Genomic DNA, 17,845 nt, shown 5'->3' with positions numbered 1-17,845 from the left:
CTCTCTGGAACAAGACACTGAATCTGTAAGCAGTAAGCATTATATCAAATATTTCTTCTGTCAGAATGATTTTGGCACAAAATGAAGGCAAAACCCTGGACGCAGCCTTCAGGATCTGAAAGTTCTATGCAGATGCCTCCAAAACAGCCCCGGTCAGAGTGTCAGAGTAAGACGGCACTGTGTGTGAGCCATGGGCCAGGGCTGTGTGCAGGCATGCTTTGTGGCCAACGTGTGTTCTGTTTAGGGTTGGTTCACTGCAAAGAGCAGAGCAACAAGGTCACTTAGCATCACATCTTGAATACAAAATGTGTATTCTTTACAGAGTAAAACTTAAAGGTATTAGGACCCCCTTTAACATTAACAGGATTGCAATAGTGCAAGCAAATCTGTCTTGATTTAACTGAAGAAAGCAAGATTTAAGGCATTTTTTTAACCTGCCCCTCTCAAAGTCCAACCTTAATATTTATTTTGGCTTATACTGTTTCATTTAATCTTCGGCTCACAATTTAGCTGACCTTCCCCCTTTAAAACAACAGAAAGCCAAGCATAGAACAACAAACTGCATGAACTGGGGTAGCAAACCTGGGTTGATTTGTTCATGTACTGAGACAATAGTGCAATTTTGGAAGAGGCTGATTAGTGCTGTGTTTAATAGAAATAAACAAACCCAAGCTCTTTTCACCCCTATCTCAATGCTCTAATCTAACTTCAGGAAGAGATGAACAGAACTTTGCACTGAGTTCCAAGGTGAGAAACACACTTTTAGACAGTATGGTAACCAGGCGGTCATTGCAGAGTACTTTGTGATTCTGCTTACCTGACGAAATACCCAGTGTTCCCTGGTTTTTTTCCACCCTTTCAACATTTCTCACATGTAGAAATGTTACCATCTTAAAGTGTACCCTGATGAATGACAGGTGGAAGGACACATTTTTCTATTGCATTTTTTCATTGCTGTTTCACCTACGGGATTGTATGAGGGATTCCCTTTGGTAACAGAAGAAACTTTCTGCAAACCAATGTTCAGGCAGTAGTATTCAGTCTGAATATTTTATTCAAATAACACCCTGTCCCACTGGTAAGGAGGGAGTAGGAAGATCTCACACTCTTGCTACAGCTACCTTCAGTGAAAGGTAAAATAGAAAGCTAGGACCTGGAGACCTGTGCCTTAAGGTGATCTCTGAATGATAAATTTGTATTTTATTCTCCTGCCATTCCTTAAAGGCATGAGGACAAGACCATGGGAGCTCTTTATTGATCATCATCATAATCAGTTTATAATCTTTCCTCCCTTTTCAGCACTCCTGGAATTTTAACTGAGAATCAATAGTGCTTTTTCATATGTGCTTCCAAAGTTTCCTGGTAAGTTTTACCTTTTCAGAAGCAGAGAATTTGATCATTGATTAGGCTGTTGTTTACACTGGCTACTTGCAGGAGTTCTTGCCATTTAAGGAATTTTCACATGTGAGTTATATCAAGCTGCTTGCTTGTTTTCTGTGGCTCATTAAATAATTGCTAAAAGCATTTGAGGTGAACCCAGTTCTTTAAAGTTCTGATTAGACAAATCAGAGCCCCTTTTGCTTTTTTTTTTTTTTTTGACTTTCAGAACTACAGAAATGCATACTGTTGTCCTGTAATCTTTCCTTCCTATCCTTTTCATGAAGATAATTAGCCTTTTTGCTACTGCTGGGCCAATGTAATTTTGAAATTTTACGGGTCTAGTGCTAAATAACCTCCTCAATTTGATCCTAAATCTTTTAATGGGCAGTCTTTGTTTCATACCAATGCTGCTGGTTATTTTAATTCGGATAATCCCTTTCCCTTCACATCATTTACTGATTGCCTTATACTTAGATGTAGCAGGAAACACATCATACCTTAGTTTCTGTTTCCCAAGGCGAGATCATCTACCTTTACCTCCAGTGACAGGCTCACCACTTCTGATCATCCTTGCAGTCGTCTTCTGTTGCTCTTCCAGCTTGCCTCCATCTTCCTTAATCCTGGATGAGAAAAGCCATACACAATATCCAGACTAGGTCATTACAATACCCTTCATGTGGCATTGACATATCCCAATCCTGAAATTACTTCCAGCTGATATTTTCTAGGCTTCTGTATTACTATTTTTTTTAAAATGCATGCCACTTTAGTGACTACTTTACCCCCTAGAATTAACCAGTATGCCCATCCTCTTTGCTATAAATGGGGAATTAATCTCTTGGTAGAATGGTTTTTTTACTGGACTCTTCGGTGCATGGCCTCCATATGTTCTATCAAATTCCATCTTTCTTCCTGTGCCGCATGAGAGATCTGCAGTGTTGCAACCAGCGTGACTATGTGGAAACAGAAAACATTCGACTCTGAGATATGAGTTTATTTCTTACAGGAAAATTGATATCCAGAATAGAACTAATTTCATAATTGTAAATTATATTTCAGTTTCCCTATTGTATACAGTTAGTTCCTTGGATTATCTTTTATATAAATGAACAGAATACTTAAAATGGGAAAAACGCTTGCTTTATTTGTTTGCAAAACTCCAGGAAAAAGGATTGGACTAAAGTTTTAAATCACAGCCATCTTCTAAATCAAATGTGTAACAAGGGTGATAATGAGCGTAAACACACTGAATAATAAAATGTAATTTGTGTTCTGAGTTCTAGGGCTCTAATCCAAAGCTCACTGATGTCTGTGGAAAGCCTTCCATTGATTTGAATTAGGCCTTGGCTTTTGCCCTGAATGAACACAATACCAGTGGAGCTATTCATGAAATAAATGTTTGGAAATAAATCACGGGAACTTGCTGTGTCAGAACCTAATTCACTTGCTAATTCAGGCAGTCATGTTTTACAATGCTTGTTGTGTCTATACTTTGTCATAGTCCCTTGCATGAACTAACCAAATTCAACCTTAAAAAAAAAAAATTTTTGCCACTACTGCTGTAACTGGAAGGTTTTTTCTGGATCATTACTCTGATGTTTGAAACCTCCTTTAACTTCTAGCCTAAACCTATTTATGCCAATTGTTTCCACTTGTTTTATGCCAACATAGTCTTCCAGTCTTTATACAGTATACTTTATCTTTACTCTATGCAATTCTGGTAAACTACTGATGATTGTCCTGTCTCCTCTCAGGCTTTGCTTTGTTTTGCTAAATAAGCCAAGCATTTTCATTTCTTATTCAGTAAGTTGTGCATTCCCTGTAGCCTTTATCTGAACCTATTCCCGTTTGGCTTAATCTATCTAGGATACAGGCAACAAAACCTGCATTTTTAATGACGTATAATAGTGCTCTATATAATGTTGTTAATACTTTCCTTGCTTTACTGGAAATACTTTTCCAGATACATCCAGTATTTTGTTTGCCTCCTTATGGCTGCATTTCACTGATCACTTTTATCGTGTGATTTACAGGACCTTGGTTCCCAGGTGAGCTCCCATTTAGTAGTAGAAATAGTTTTTAGTCCAGGAGTGCATAGCTTTGCCATTGTACTCTGAGGTTGTACATTGTACATTTTAGCTTGTGTCTGTTACTCCAGTGCTCATTTCTTCCTTGGATGGTGCTCTCTTTGTCCTCTGCATTTGTAAATGATATTCAGCTGTCATAAATGATAACAATCAAGCTTGAGTAATCAGCAGCCTTAATTAGTATGTTCCTACTTTGTGCTAATTTGGTTAATTAAAAAAACCCCAAACTCTAGAAACTGCTAGAGGTGGTGAATGATGGGTGATGGGAGCTGACGTAAGGTGACAGGAAAGAACTGGGGAAAGGTGCCCAGTGCTGGGCAAAGGACTGGTGAGATTAAGAGAGGGCACAGAGCCCACGAGGGAGAAGTGAGAACTTCTGCGGTATTGGTCAAATGAAGGCTACTCGCATTTCCCAGAGCATTAATTGGGTCTCACAGAGACATACTTGGGATGGATGAAGATGTGCCGAAATCCCAGAAATAAATGCATCACTCATTACTTTCTGTATTTTGACTTTTTAAGAGTAGCAACACTGCTGCTTAACTTTGGGCGTTCCTTTATTTTTTTTCAGGAGTTTTCGAAGTATTCTGGAAGTTCGAAGACTTATCTTCTAAAAGCATTTTAAAAATACTGAATCCTAAAAGCATTTTAAAAGTCCTGAATTGAGAGGATTATGAGTCTTGAATAATTTATCCACAAAACTTGAAAGGGAGATAATTTGCTTAGCTCTTTAAAGTGTATATGATACATTTTCTTATAGATTGGAATGACTCTGAAAGACTTTCATCCAGATAAGTACATTCAGCAGATATTAGAAGTCACAGGCAATAGCAATTAAGGCATAAGGCCTTTCCTGGGAATTAATATCAAGCTGGGAGGAGTTGGGATGGCTCAAGATGCAGCTGAGGGCCATTAACTGCAGTTGATGATTAACGACCTCTGCTGAGGTCATTATTATTATCAGCTGAAAATGTAGAAAAATTCAGATGTATGAATCCTTTTAATGGGAGATGCAGTTTCAGTCGGTGCAGTAGATGTGTCCCCACTGTGGATAGACTGCCCTGTACTAATATCAAATAAAGGGCTTGATTTCCATCCTCCCCCCAGCATTTTTAGGAGTGTTAATCAAAGCTGGATCTCTAAAGCTGCGCCAGTATCAAATTGAAAAGTAAGCAGAATAAAGTCTGTAGCGCTTTAATGTTCTCCCAGTATTACATTTGGCGTCCAGTACTTAATCAGCTTTATTTAGAGATACTCCCCTCTGACCCTTTCAGTGCCTAATGAGAGTGCATCTCAGTATTGTCCAGAAATGTGCCCAGAACATTCCTTGTGCTCGCTGTTCTTGGACCCACGTTTGAAATCATGTCCTCCCTTCTTTTGCATTACGGCCCTAACCAACATGTAGGTTCCACGTTGTCATGTCTGCTGTGCACAAAGAGGGCACACACACAGGACTGGCCCATGCAAGAAAATACTGCTGTGTCCATACCGGGAGAATCTGTTTCCTAATAAATAGTCAGTCGTAATAGATACTTACTTCCCACCGTCCAGACAAGTCCATGCATGTTTTTTTCCATGGTTGGTGAAATATCTTTTTTTATATGATGAATGATTTCATTGTTGACTTGGGGGGAAACTGAGACCTACTACAGGGGATGAGGAAATGTTCACCTTGGTGCTTATTTTTAGCTTATGGGACTTCTATTATTATACCTTGATCATCTCACATATATATGTGTGTGTGTGTGTATATATGACAATATAAATACCTTGATATCGCTCATGTGTATATATATATGTATTTAAGTTTGTTCACTTCAAGGTGCTTTTTAAAAATAATACTGAGGAAGTCTGAAATAGGTAATACAGATAACATAAAGGCATAAACTTTAATTAGTCACTATTATCTGTTATTTAGATTACACACAGTACTACATGTTTCTGAACACTGCATAAGTCCTACTTTACACACACGCTGGTTCCCTGTCCCTTTCTCTCCCTTTCCCCAGCCCTCTTCCCCTTGTCATTGTGAAGGTTGTAGCGTCAAAATTCCAAGCAGGACAGGAGTGAGATGACTGCTGCTTTTGGCTGATCTTTATACAAATGTCTCTGGATGTAGACTTCTGCTCACGAAAATGGAATTTTGCAAAATTGTAAGCAAAGCAGTTAAAAAACATAACTCAGGTGTGAAATGTTGGCAATTTGAATGTTAGGTGGTATGACTAGATGCCCTTGTACAAACCTATCAACTTCACACTGTTTGTGGGTTTACTGTGTACCTTTATTCACCCTCAACCAAACCACTGAGCTTCTCTCTTCCCCCTTCCCCCCCCCCCCCCCCCCTTCTCCAAAGTATCTCCTGTGGTGAGAGGAAGAGGTGAATGAGGTGGGGCGAAATGAAATGAAAATCATGAAAGCTTAATAGACCACAGGGAGGTTCCTTTGAAAGGGTGCCAGAGAAGGAATATCAGTTATGGGGAAGAAGACCACAGAGTTGGCAGTGAATGAAAGGAGATCGGGTACATGCGCGGTAGGGTTTCATACTCCTTGCCATGAAACTGGTCTGTTTTCCTAGCTAACTCTTTAACAAATGTATTATGCTGACAGTAGGCACTCCCACAGTTCTATTAATGCTCCCTGATGTGGCTTCACTGTGCTTCAGGATACATTTTTTTCTAAGTAGTTCTGGATTCTTTGTCTTGCTTGTAAGATTAACAGATGAGGATTGAAGTATTGATGAGATTACATAAATTGCACTTTTTATTTCATCTTCTGCAGCCTCTACCAGTTATCCACTTTAAGGGATAAGAAATTGTTTTCCTGGATGAGAAAAAAAGACGTTATATTTTAAAACATGTACAAACGTGCTTACTTGCAGACACATCAAAGAAAACATCAGGTTATTACAATTATAAACACCTGACATAATAGCCCTCAGCGTGTGAAATTGTGTGGCAAATCATCTCAAACACTTTTACAGGATAAAGAACTCTTAAAAGAAGGGGCTTTGCTCTGGCTGATTCTCCACCTTCTAAGACTTCAAGTCTTGGTTGCAGTAGTTAAAATGCTAGGACTTTATGTAAGACTCACTGGATTGCAGTCTAAAATCTGAGTAAACATAAAGGCTAGACTAAATGATAACTCCTCCCGTTCAGTCTTAACATTTTATGAATCTATGCTTGTGCGAATGAAAAGACCTGTGCCAGTGTGTCAGAATTGATTTAAGGACTTTGGTTTTATTTGGTGATGTGGAACTACTCCTCTGTGTGCACGTAGTTTACAGAGAAACTGCAGAGAGAGTCTGATCCTCCAAGGCTGCTAATGTACCTTGAATTTCTGTTGATCTCTAGATCCATAGATGTGGTACACTTCAAACCTTTCTTTTACAATGTTAAAATATCCATATTTGTGTCATGTGCTTTTGAACATGGAGTTCTACAGCTAAACATTTTAAGCCTGAAATTTGTCTTTGGGACAAGTCACTGTTTTCAGTTATCTAATCTTTTCCCTGCTGCTACAGGAACTCTTAAGGAATGTCTGTATAACTGTGCTAAGTATTTAAATGACAAAACATCCAGAAAAAAACTAACATGCAATACAAAATGACCCTGCAGTGTTGATGGGAATGGAACCCTCAGTTACAGTGGGCCTGGCTTTGTCTGCTGACTCCATTGTAATTCAGCACAATGTTTGCTTTTGTACAGATGAGACCACAGTTGTCGGGTATTTTCAGTTATATGCCCTTTTCAGCTTCATTTCATAAGCCACTGTCACAGTTTTGCTCAACTTTTACGAGAAGTTCAATAGCCGCTGGGTTCTCCATTTAAAGACTCCTTCCCCTAAACATTTTGCAGAGTTCAGCACTTACAGACCAGTGCTTTCCTTAGTTTCTTTTCACAGAGCTTTTATTAGTCTATGGACACGAACCCCCCAAAGGCCACAGGCTGAAACCTCCTGATTAAACAGTTGTCATCAAGTTTCAGATTATCCTTTGACACAGACTGATGTGACAGAGCACAAAGTTAATCTTCAGCATTATTTCTTTTTCATTTGCAGGAAAAATTTGAAGGCTTGTTCCGTGCCTATGATGACTGTGTGACATTCCAGCTGTTTAAAAGCTTCAGGCGTGTGCGGATAAATTTTAGTAGTCCCAAATCAGCTGCTCGTGCCAGAATAGAGCTGCATGAAACACAGTTCAGAGGGAAGAAGTTAAAGTTGTATTTTGCACAGGTAATGAAATCTGGTATCTACTTCTATATTAGTGAGTAGCTTTTACAGAAGTATTGTGCAGTAACACTGAATAAAAGTAATAAAGTTCTCTCCCATGCCCAGTCTCTCTGCTAAAAGATTACTCGGACATCCTTATGTTGCCTGAGCTGTACCTGCCCAGTGGGTCTGCAGTAACTTTAAAGGACCACTTAGGACCCAAGTTGCTTATTCAACACACAGAAATTACATAGCTTAGAACTGATTTACAACATTGGGTATTTTCTGGGGGTAACTCTCTAAACTAACCATAAAAAAGGGGTAATGTAAAGTATCATAAGTTCATAAAAAAAGTAGGGCTGAATTACTTATTTGACTGCAACCCTGAGCCACAGTCAGGCTTCCTCCTGCCTTTTTTTTTTTCCTTCCTGAATACATGTGTGAATTTTCTAGAAGGAATTTAGTAAGTTCAAGTAAAAGGGAGAAGGTAGAGGGAGATGAATACCCCCAGCCTGGGGGCATAGGGCATTATATCCTTCTGTTGGAAGTGTCAGATGTGGGGGTTCACTTCTTCTTGGCCGAGGGTGAGAGAACCCAGATGTCCCACAGCCTGGGTGAGTACTAGGCCCCAGCCAGGATACAGAAAGGTGAGGGAGGTTGAGAATCCAACTACCACCTCTTCTGAATGTATTTTAATAAGTTGCTGTGGCCACTGTGGCTCATGGGATACTCACTAGTGCTTATAAGCAATGTAAGTGTGCTTTGAGCTGCCAGATTGGTCCTTCAGACGTCATAGGTTAAGGGCAGAGGCTCATTTGAAGATATCAATCAAACCTAAGAGGCAGTTAAATTTTGAGCCTCTACAGCCTGGTCAGAATAGGAGCTGTTTTGAGCCTAGGCAGAAGCAGAACCTCAGGATGATGGGAAACTACAGTTGTGAAAAAACCAATATGCTTAATGGGTTAGATGAGTTCAGAAGATCTTACAGTTGGATTTAGGTGTTGACAATTTACCTCAATCCCATTTTATATGCCTTAATCTCCTAGATCTGGCTCTGATTTTTTTCTGAAAGGTTTCAAAACCTGCTGTTAAGCAGATCTGAGAATCATTTCACCCTAACTGCACAATCAAGAAATTAATAGGAAACTTGGGATAACACAAGAAAAAGAAAAATGTGCATAATAGTGATTAGTCTCCATATCTAAGCTGATTTCCTGCAAAACCATTGAGGCATCTGCACTATGCTCTCCAGTACATGCAGTCGTAAAAGAGCTTATTAGTTGTGTCCAGGGAATGAGTATGTAGAAGCAGCACAGTGTCCGGAGCAGCGTATGTTCATATGGGCCTGAGCCAGACTGAATCCAGAACTAGAAGTTCTGGGGAACGTAGAGTTGAGAGACCCAACCTGGCTCTTTGCAAAACCCATTGTGGTATAACAGGGTGCTATCCCAGGCTTGCTGTCATGCAAATGGAGTTTATTGCTTCTGGTCCCGAGCTGGTTGTAAACTTGCTCAGGTATGGCTGTAGTATAATTCATTTATGTTGAGACTTCTTTAATATACTAGAAAAAAGCAGGAATTGAACTAGATAATTTAAGATGGAAATAAAATGAGAACAATTAGTTGCAAATGACTAAGGAACATGATAGATTCCTTTATCACTTCAGCTAAAGAAATCAAATCTTCAGAAACCTTAAGTTACTGATAAGGCCTTGGTGCAGGAGTTAGTGGTTTCTTGTCTAATGTCTGTTTTTATTTAGGAGTTTAGGCCAGTAGATCACAACAATATCTTTTCAGCCTCAAAAATCTCTGAACTAGCAGCTGTGGATACCAAAGCTTTGCATTTATCCTCAGAGAACATATACAATAGGCACAAACATTGTACCTTTGCTCATATAACAACCCCCCCCAGTGTATTTACTGTAGAGGAACCATCTGTAAGGTTGAGATGAAATTCATCTCCAGGCCTTCTCTGCTGAGACTGACGCTGAAACCCTGCCTGGGTGGCATTTGGTATTAGAAGTGTATGATTTGAGTAATCATTCCATTTACCCATCCTATACTAAACAATGTATTTGTTATGCTTTAAAGATTCAGACCTCTGAGACAGATGGAGACAAGCTTCATTTGGCACCACCACAGCCTGCAAAACAGTTTCTCATCTCGCCTCCAGCCTCCCCACCTGTAGGGTGGCAACCAATAGATGATGCAACACCTGTCATCAACTACGACCTCCTTTATGCAGTTTCTAAGCTAGGACCAGGTAAGCTTGTGGTCCTTGTGTGAAAATGTGTCAGAAAAAACAGATGAGAAATAGCCCTATAGAGAATAACTGTAGAGGAAGTTGGGGTAAAGCCTGTAAGTTGCATTAAAGCTTTGGATTTAAGTTGATGCCGATCAACTGGTTCTTTGCTTAAGAATGAGTGTTACCGTATGTACGTACGGAATTACATCTTATCTGCAGCTCGTGAGTGCTACTTGATTGAATAGCAGATCAAAGCTTGTTTACACAATTTATTGAGCTTGGGTTTGTGCTTAGATGAGACAACTGATGGTTTATGTGGGGACTGGACAAATGCTTGTCCGTGAACTTGAGGAGTTTTTGCTTTAAATCACATCTGCTTGGTCTTGCTTTCCAAGATGCAGAATACCTCATCAAATGTTTAGGCATCACTGCATCTCCACCAGAGTGGAGTCTCTCTCATGTTAACAAGTTTGTCAAGAGAGAACTACCATTCCCCAGTCCTGGCATGATTGCTCTGTTGGCACTGCTCATTTTCTGTTGAAAACTGTACGCAGAAGGAATGGGATAAGTTGTAGCCCTATCAAAGTAGGATAGATGTCAATGGATAACGCAGATAGACTTTCTTCTGTCTTCCCATCTCCAGCTAGTGCCAGGAAATGAAGCTAGCAGGGATTTTCAAAACAATGCTTTCCCTAAGAAACTGCTCATCTGATGAAACCAAAACTTTTCATAGGAGAGAATTACTTTTGATTTAATTAAGTCATCTTTACAAATAGTTTTATGTCAAAGCATCCTCTTTTAAAATTTTCAAAATGGAAAAGGTTCCAGTTTCAGGTCTAAGCAGTATCATTTAGAAATTAAGTCTAATTTACGTTTGTAAACCATAAGAAAAAATAGCTTGTTAAATGATTTTCATATTGAAATAAAACACTTCAGATCCAATCTAATAACAGTTGGGGGGGTGAGCTCATGTAAATTTATCAGAGTTTGTTTTCGGAATTCTTGTGGGATGAGAGAATTTTTTTCTCCCCAGCTGTACTGAAGGTGCTGCTTTCTTGTTCTGAGACTAGGTTCCAACTGCAGACATCTTATCACTGGGGCTTTTGTGTAACTGCACCAGAGTAGCCCAGAGCTGAAGTGCATGGGGTGCAGGAAGAGATGTTTTGTGATTCACAAGGTTTGCAGGATCATCTCATATCTTTTTCAGATGGGATCTCTCACAGGGGGAAAATATATATCAGGAGAACATCAGTGATTCCTGTGTTTTATTCCCCTGCGGCAGGAAAGCCTATAGAAAAGGGCTGTCAGGTGTAACACTTTGTACTATATTGCATATTATTATTTCCAGAATTGCTGCTTTGCTTCTAAACTGCTGAATAAAAGAAAAACAAAAAACTCCCTTTTTTTTTTTTTTCCTTTGATGCAGCAGTGTTATAAATGGAAACATGTAAACAAATTCCCTAGCTAGCTGGGTAATAAATCAATTCCTGTTCTAGAGCAGTGGAATGTGAAATATCACTCATTGTCCCACACTCTGGGACAGCTTTGCGTGAAGGTCATATTCACCCATATTTAAGGAGCCTGCAGGGAGCAATATGAAAAGTCACTGTGTGCTCTCTTCTTTCTATTTTTAGCACTTGTTAGAGAGATCAATTTTAGTTAACTGCAGTGGCGGTTTTAAAATAGTGTTGCAGTTCTCAGTTGTGCATTTACTATGTTTAGAATTTCATTGAAAAACAAATCCCACCAAAACTCATTTCTCAGTATCACATCAGTAAAACATACTGCTGTACATCAAATAACACTGTTAGCCTCAGATAAGTTAGATTCTTTTTCATTCAAAAAACACAATTAAAAAATGTAACTATGGCTTATCAGCTATCAAAAAATACTCAGTGGCAGAGTTGTTTACAGAACTCTGAATGTTAGAGCCTGACTTCTATGTCTTTAACTTGTGAGGAACCTTTGCTGTATTAAATACACTGATTTGGTAAGATTAATATCTGAGGACCAGGAAAAGTCATTTGAGCGCGTAAATAGTGAACAGTTTCTATGTATGTCCTCGGTACAAGATGAGTTTTACTGACCTACTTTGCTGGGAATGTAAGATATACCACTCAGACGCAGACCCACGCTGCTTTCCCATTCCATGAATACAGGTCATCTCCCTTTCACAGTACGCTGCCATAATCATCATAGCCACAAAATTAGAGACTAAAACTGTCCCTAGGCGCAAAGGCTGGGAGATATGCTCCAGAGTAAAATGAATAGGCCCAAAGCTAGTTAACAGATTTGCTGTGTGTTATCTTTTTCCAAGCTCAGTTTTGGGACAGGTTGGGTTTTGTGGTGGTTTTCTGTTTGGTTGGTTTTTTTCAGCCTTGTGGCTGCAGCAATGACTGTCTGGCATCTGAGAGGTCTAACAGAAAAGATTTCTTTTTGCTGTGCACAAAAGGAAGCTGGCTTTTGGTCCTTCGACATTAAATTGAGATCAGTAAGGGTGCATTTACTTCTTAGGGAATACCATGGCATGTTTAATTAAGTTTCTGGTTGACTGATGTATATTCTCACTTTCTGCGGACGCAGAAATTGAGCTTTAAACGAGGCATGAACAGAATGCCGTAGACCAGAGCTAGCAACTGTGACTGTGCCTGGTTCTGACCACCAGCCTACAAATTTTTTCAATATATTGCAAATAAAGTAGTGTGATCGTTAATCTCTTTGATGAAAAACACTTCCATTGTCAAGAGAACTTCCAGTAGTTTAAAACACTGATGAAGATACAAAGGCATTGCACTGAACTAGGGTGGTAGATTGGCTGTTTGCCTATCAGGCCCAGGTTGTGTCTCTGCCTGGCCTGACTTGGACCTAACTCTTTCCTACAGGAACGCTTGCAACATACCAAGCTGTTGTCTAGTCTAGGCCCTCATGTCTTTTCCATAACATTTTATAAGGTCTTAGTTTCATTCCACTGAGGAATACAGGAAATAATTTTATATGAGAAATGTTTGTAAGGGGGAGGGAGGGGTATCTCCAGGTCTAGGCTATATATATACAGCAGAGCTGCTCCTCTCAAAGCAAAGGCAGCTATGCTTGCTCTGCAATTATTAGTGCAGCAGTTTACAAACCATCACCATCTTCCTGGCACTAAAGTAAGTCCTTATTTACTGGAAAGCAGTGCTACCCCCTCCCTATCTACCCCCCAACCTGCATATTTCTTCCCTCCTTCCCCCATTGCCCCTTTCAAACCTGTTACCCCCATTTCTTCTCAACAGACTGCCCTGTACTCCCTCACTTTCTACATCTGCACTCTTCAGAGTGCCTTTCTGCAGGATTCTGGGTGCCACCCTGGCCTCCCCTTGCCAGTCGTAACCCCTGCCTGCTTGCCCACACAGCAGTTGCCCAGACAAATTGCCTTTCTCCCATAGCTTTGATTCACGGATCATGGCTCCACTGATGAGACCTGCACTATACAATAGCATACAATATAGGTCAGGGTCTTGAGCACTTAACTGCTCCACATGCTCCCCAGTGCGATTTTGCCCTTTATCAGTTAGCACTCGCCTCCACAATTTCAGGCACTATTTGAAAACCAGTGCAGGCTGGGCACCATCTCCAGTAGCCCATATAGACAAATTTGTACCAGTTTCAGTTCTCTCCACATTTCCCAGTCCTTCGTCAGCATTCCGGCAGGCTTTGCACCTCCTAAATGCCCTCAGGCTACACTCCAGGGTCATGTAAAATACATTTTTCACATTATGAAAGCACCATTCTGAAGTGTTACACATGATGGCTCTTAGGTCCACAGTGGTACCTCTTGGGACACAAAGGAGACCCTGCAGCAGTCTGTGCCACTTGGCTGCTGGGTCTGCAAATGATTAGTGGTCAGAGGAGGGGTTGGGTCAGGGTTTCATTTTTGCCTCTGAGCAATTAAGATGTAGCTGTTCCTGCCACGCTCTAGCTGGGCTTCTTGAGGAGGATGCGTAGCTCCTGCCCCTGTTCCGCCCTGGGTTTGGCTCACCCTTGCACAGGGAAGGAGAAAACGGGGAAGAGCAGGACCCTGCCCAGTGAATGCCGCACACAGGGATTTCAAACCATGTATCGCACTGCAAGTTTTCTATGCCCAGGTGTTTTCAAACTCTTGTGTTTGTTCTTACTGATTCAAAGGAAATACAAAATACTTCGTATGACCTCCTGAGAGGATTACAAGGGGCTGGAGGGGCAGTCAGAGGGGCGATAGATAAAATTTTCCATCTCTGTCCTTCTCCCCTCTGTTCTGTGGCTGCTTCTGCCCTTCCTTCCCCTTGCCAGGGGCAGGGTACACAGAGCTGCTGGGTGTAGAAAGCTTTCCCTCTGCCTTGTTCTGCTGGCCAGGAGAGGACAGTGCCCTTCTGCAACATCAGTAATGGGCTTCCAGAGAGAACTCCTCCATCTTGCATATGGCAGATCTATATAGTAGAGGTATCATATGGGATGGGTTGTTGTCTCTCTTCCAACACGAACATGCACCCGTACAAAGGACCATCTGTTATGTGCACCATATTGTTTGTAAAGCACTTGGATGAAGGGACTATAGGTGGAAAGTATTTTTATGATGCTAATGACAGGTTGAACATGGAATGGACAGTTCTGAACCCATTAACCTTTGATCCTGAGGCAGAATCAGGGATGAGGTAGCTGCATAGTATCGTTACCACTTCTTCATTATGAATTGAGTGTGTGAACATACTCTTTGCTGGACAAAAGAGCCTCATTAGACAAGAGATGCACCATCAATGAAAGGTCATAGTACTGATTCACAAAGGGATAGAAAGTCACATGTCATTATTTTTAATTCTGAAATATCATAAGTTGCTTTTGTGCTGTTCTTGTGGTCATCTTTCTTGCGTCACCTGAGGCTGTGGGTTTGCTTGTGGTTAATGTGGTCACAAAAGGTAGTGCCAAGTGACATAAAAGCAGCTAGGCCCATTGTTGAATGGTGAAACTTCAAATTCCTATTTTTTTTTCCTATGCGAAGCAAATGAATAGAGGAACATCGCTGCTATTTTCAGGGGGTGGTTAGGAACATTTTCTGACAAATCTATATGGTGGAGGTGCCACAGCTTAATTCTTTCCTGCATTATATCCTGAAGGCAGAGTTTAGATGTTCGAGCATATTTGATAAATTTTGTTATATTTTTCTGAGTAAATTGATGTGAGTTTCCATTGTTATCTCAGCTTACGTGAATATTTAAACAACTTATTATTAAGGGATAGAGATAGCCCAAAGACTGCTGGAGGAGAAAGACACCTCTCCACAAGAGTCCTTTGGCTTAACCTGTAAGGGTTCTCCAGGCAAGTGGGAGAAGCAGGAGTGGTGGGGCAATGTAGGGCCTGAGAATGCAAAAGAGGCAGCATCAGAGACAGCTGAAAGAGATAACTGGACAAATGCTTGAGTGATATTAACTACAGAAGTTGGGGAGTCTTAACTATGCTAACTCGACTTGTTACTCTTAGCTTGGGACAACCTATGTCTTGTAAACATAACTCAATTGCAGTGATTCAACCATTACTCCACTAGCTTAACTGCCGCAGATTTAGCTCAATTTTTTTTATGCTGGAGGTGTTGTTTAAGAGGAAAGAAGAAAAACATAGAAAAAAGCAGAAGGGAAGGGGTAATCTGGCTGTATCTATTGGATTTTTATTTTGTACTTATTACCTTAGTATTTTTCCACAAACAACGGTTACATTTAGGAACGGTTACATTTTATACAGCTGTATAAAAGTCCCATAGTTACTGTTGTCCTGTTCCTAGCTCAGCCATAAAAAGGTTTTCTGCAGTTTGAGCCACAGTTCTGCAGGCATGAATAATCCTGAGTACAGAACTGAGTCTGCAGCTCATTTATGCTAGAAATAACTGTATGCCTTAAAACTCTAATTTATGAGTGCATCACATTTTGATTTGCAAAGTGACATTAATTGCTGTTGCAGTTCCTTGTGCCAGAGGCATCTGAACATTTTTCCTTGTGTCTGTACTTATTTCCACTGTTCTTTTTCAGCGGAAAGAGTCCTTCTGGGAAGGATTTGAACAGTAAAAGAATGTGGCATTTGAACTGGCATTATTACCTTTTAAGAGGGCAGTGAATCTGATTTACTTCATGGTGCTGGTGTATGAGGAAAGGGCCCAGCGCTGTGTGTGCACAGCACTGCAGCGCTGCTTCTAGCTGACAGTGACCAATGTAGCCTTCAGTGCTGGTTGGCAGCATTGACGTCAGCCCATAGCTGAGAAATTAGCTGAAGCCCGCAGGGAAAATAGGCAAAGAAAAACCATATAATTTCTCAATGCAGCACAACCAAGCTATTTCTCTTTTTATATTTTAGCCTATCAGCAAGACCTGTAATGCTTTATTCAATTTGGATTCGGAGGAAAGGTTGCCAAAAATAGAGCAGTTAAATGTCAACATTAATGGTATCACAGCAGTAAAATATTTCTCACAGCAAGACGCCTGACTTATAGCTATTATTCACTAGTTGCCTCCTATTTTTTAGGCAAAAATGCAGCACGTCCTCTAGTCACAAGCCACCCAGTCTTATTTGGACCAAGAATTTGTCAGCACAAATAGCATGTGAGCACAGTCCCAGAGCTGCATGTGCTAATGCAGGGCCAAAACTGCAACCCCTTCCTCGCATGAATCACTCTGCCACAAAGTTGCTAATAAATAAAAATCTAAATTAATAACATGAGCAAACTACAAGTGCGTTGAGGAAGGGACTGCCATTCACTGTCATCATACAACACCTAGCACTGCCGGCTTCTGCCTGTGATGCAGGCCTTTAGGAGCTGCTGCACCACAAATACAGGCTAGCTAGGTATATTGGGACCTCACCTTCATCATCTCAGAATATTTTGCGGGCGATATGCAGTGGTTTTGGAGCAATCTTATGAAAGAAAAATCTAAGCTATCGGGTACACGTGGGGTCATTGTAAGCCTATTTTAATTTAACTGCAGCTTCTCAGTCTTGGAGATGAGAGTGATGACAAATAGTCCAAAGGGAAGCAGTGCATTATCTGGAATGGTTTCTAGCTTTTAGTGCTGCGAACCGGTGTTTGTCATTTCTGAAAGACCAAGACAGAAATGTCACCGTTGGGACTTTTTTTTCTTTACAGTCTTAAATTAATTCCTTGCAATTTAATAACCAATACCTACTTACATCCTGTGTACAATCCAAAACACATGAAGTGCCTGCAGACTGGATGCAGGACTGAAAGTCCTATGTCTGATCCTGATTTTCCTTTGTTTGCTTATGGGCTCTTGCAGGTAACCACCTAAGCCATATTCATCTTCCTCGCAGGAGTACTGGGCGGAGACTTAATAAGGAATGCACATAGTTAGAAAAACTAATGTACTGTGTGAGCATTTAGAGACTGTACTCTGTAATCTCATCTGTAGAGACAGAATTTGTTACAGCCCTAGCTAAAGAGCTTGGAATCTCAAAATCTGGAGCAGATATATGTTTGGGTTTTTTTAATTTCTGGAGCAATTAGACCAAGTGTCGATGTCTGTCTGAAGGTGACAAGTTGCAGAATCTAGTGGACTTTAAATGGGACTGGAGCCATGCTAGACTGAAAGAAAACAACAAAAAAGAATAGCCCCAACCCAACAGGTGTGACATGACTTCAGACCAAGTGTTTCATAGGTTGGAGTCCAGTCCCTCTTCTTAACCATGAACTTCTGTGTTCTCTCTCCTCTTCATACTTTATTTTTTTTTTCCCCCAGTGCTGTTGGCCACTAATATTGGTGCAAAACACCATTGTAGACACCAGGGTATTTTATTACACCTTACAGACCAATGATCACTGCCCCCCAGGGGCAGGATCCCCAGAATCTGTTGTGACAGCTGATATGGTCTAGCCACGCTTGCCCTCACCCGTATTTAGGAGCAGCGCACAC

The 17,845-nt window shown here is 40.6% G+C and overlaps 1 protein-coding gene across 1 annotated transcript in view; it reads left to right on the top strand.

The window, feature by feature from the left end:
- Positions 1-17,845, top strand: part of RCAN2 (regulator of calcineurin 2) — a 90,868-nt gene that overhangs the window by 70,047 nt on the left and 2,976 nt on the right. The window contains exons 3-4 of the mRNA XM_075497758.1: positions 7,524-7,697; positions 9,764-9,935. Of these exons, the coding sequence (XP_075353873.1) occupies positions 7,524-7,697; positions 9,764-9,935 (346 nt within the window). The remainder of the gene's footprint in view (positions 1-7,523; positions 7,698-9,763; positions 9,936-17,845) is intronic.

This window comes from Mycteria americana, chromosome 3 (genome assembly GCF_035582795.1).
Source record: "Mycteria americana isolate JAX WOST 10 ecotype Jacksonville Zoo and Gardens chromosome 3, USCA_MyAme_1.0, whole genome shotgun sequence".
NCBI classification, from domain to species: Eukaryota; Metazoa; Chordata; class Aves; order Ciconiiformes; family Ciconiidae; genus Mycteria; species Mycteria americana.
Note: the sequence above shows the minus strand (reverse complement) of the source record. Positions and strands in the feature narration are given on the sequence as shown.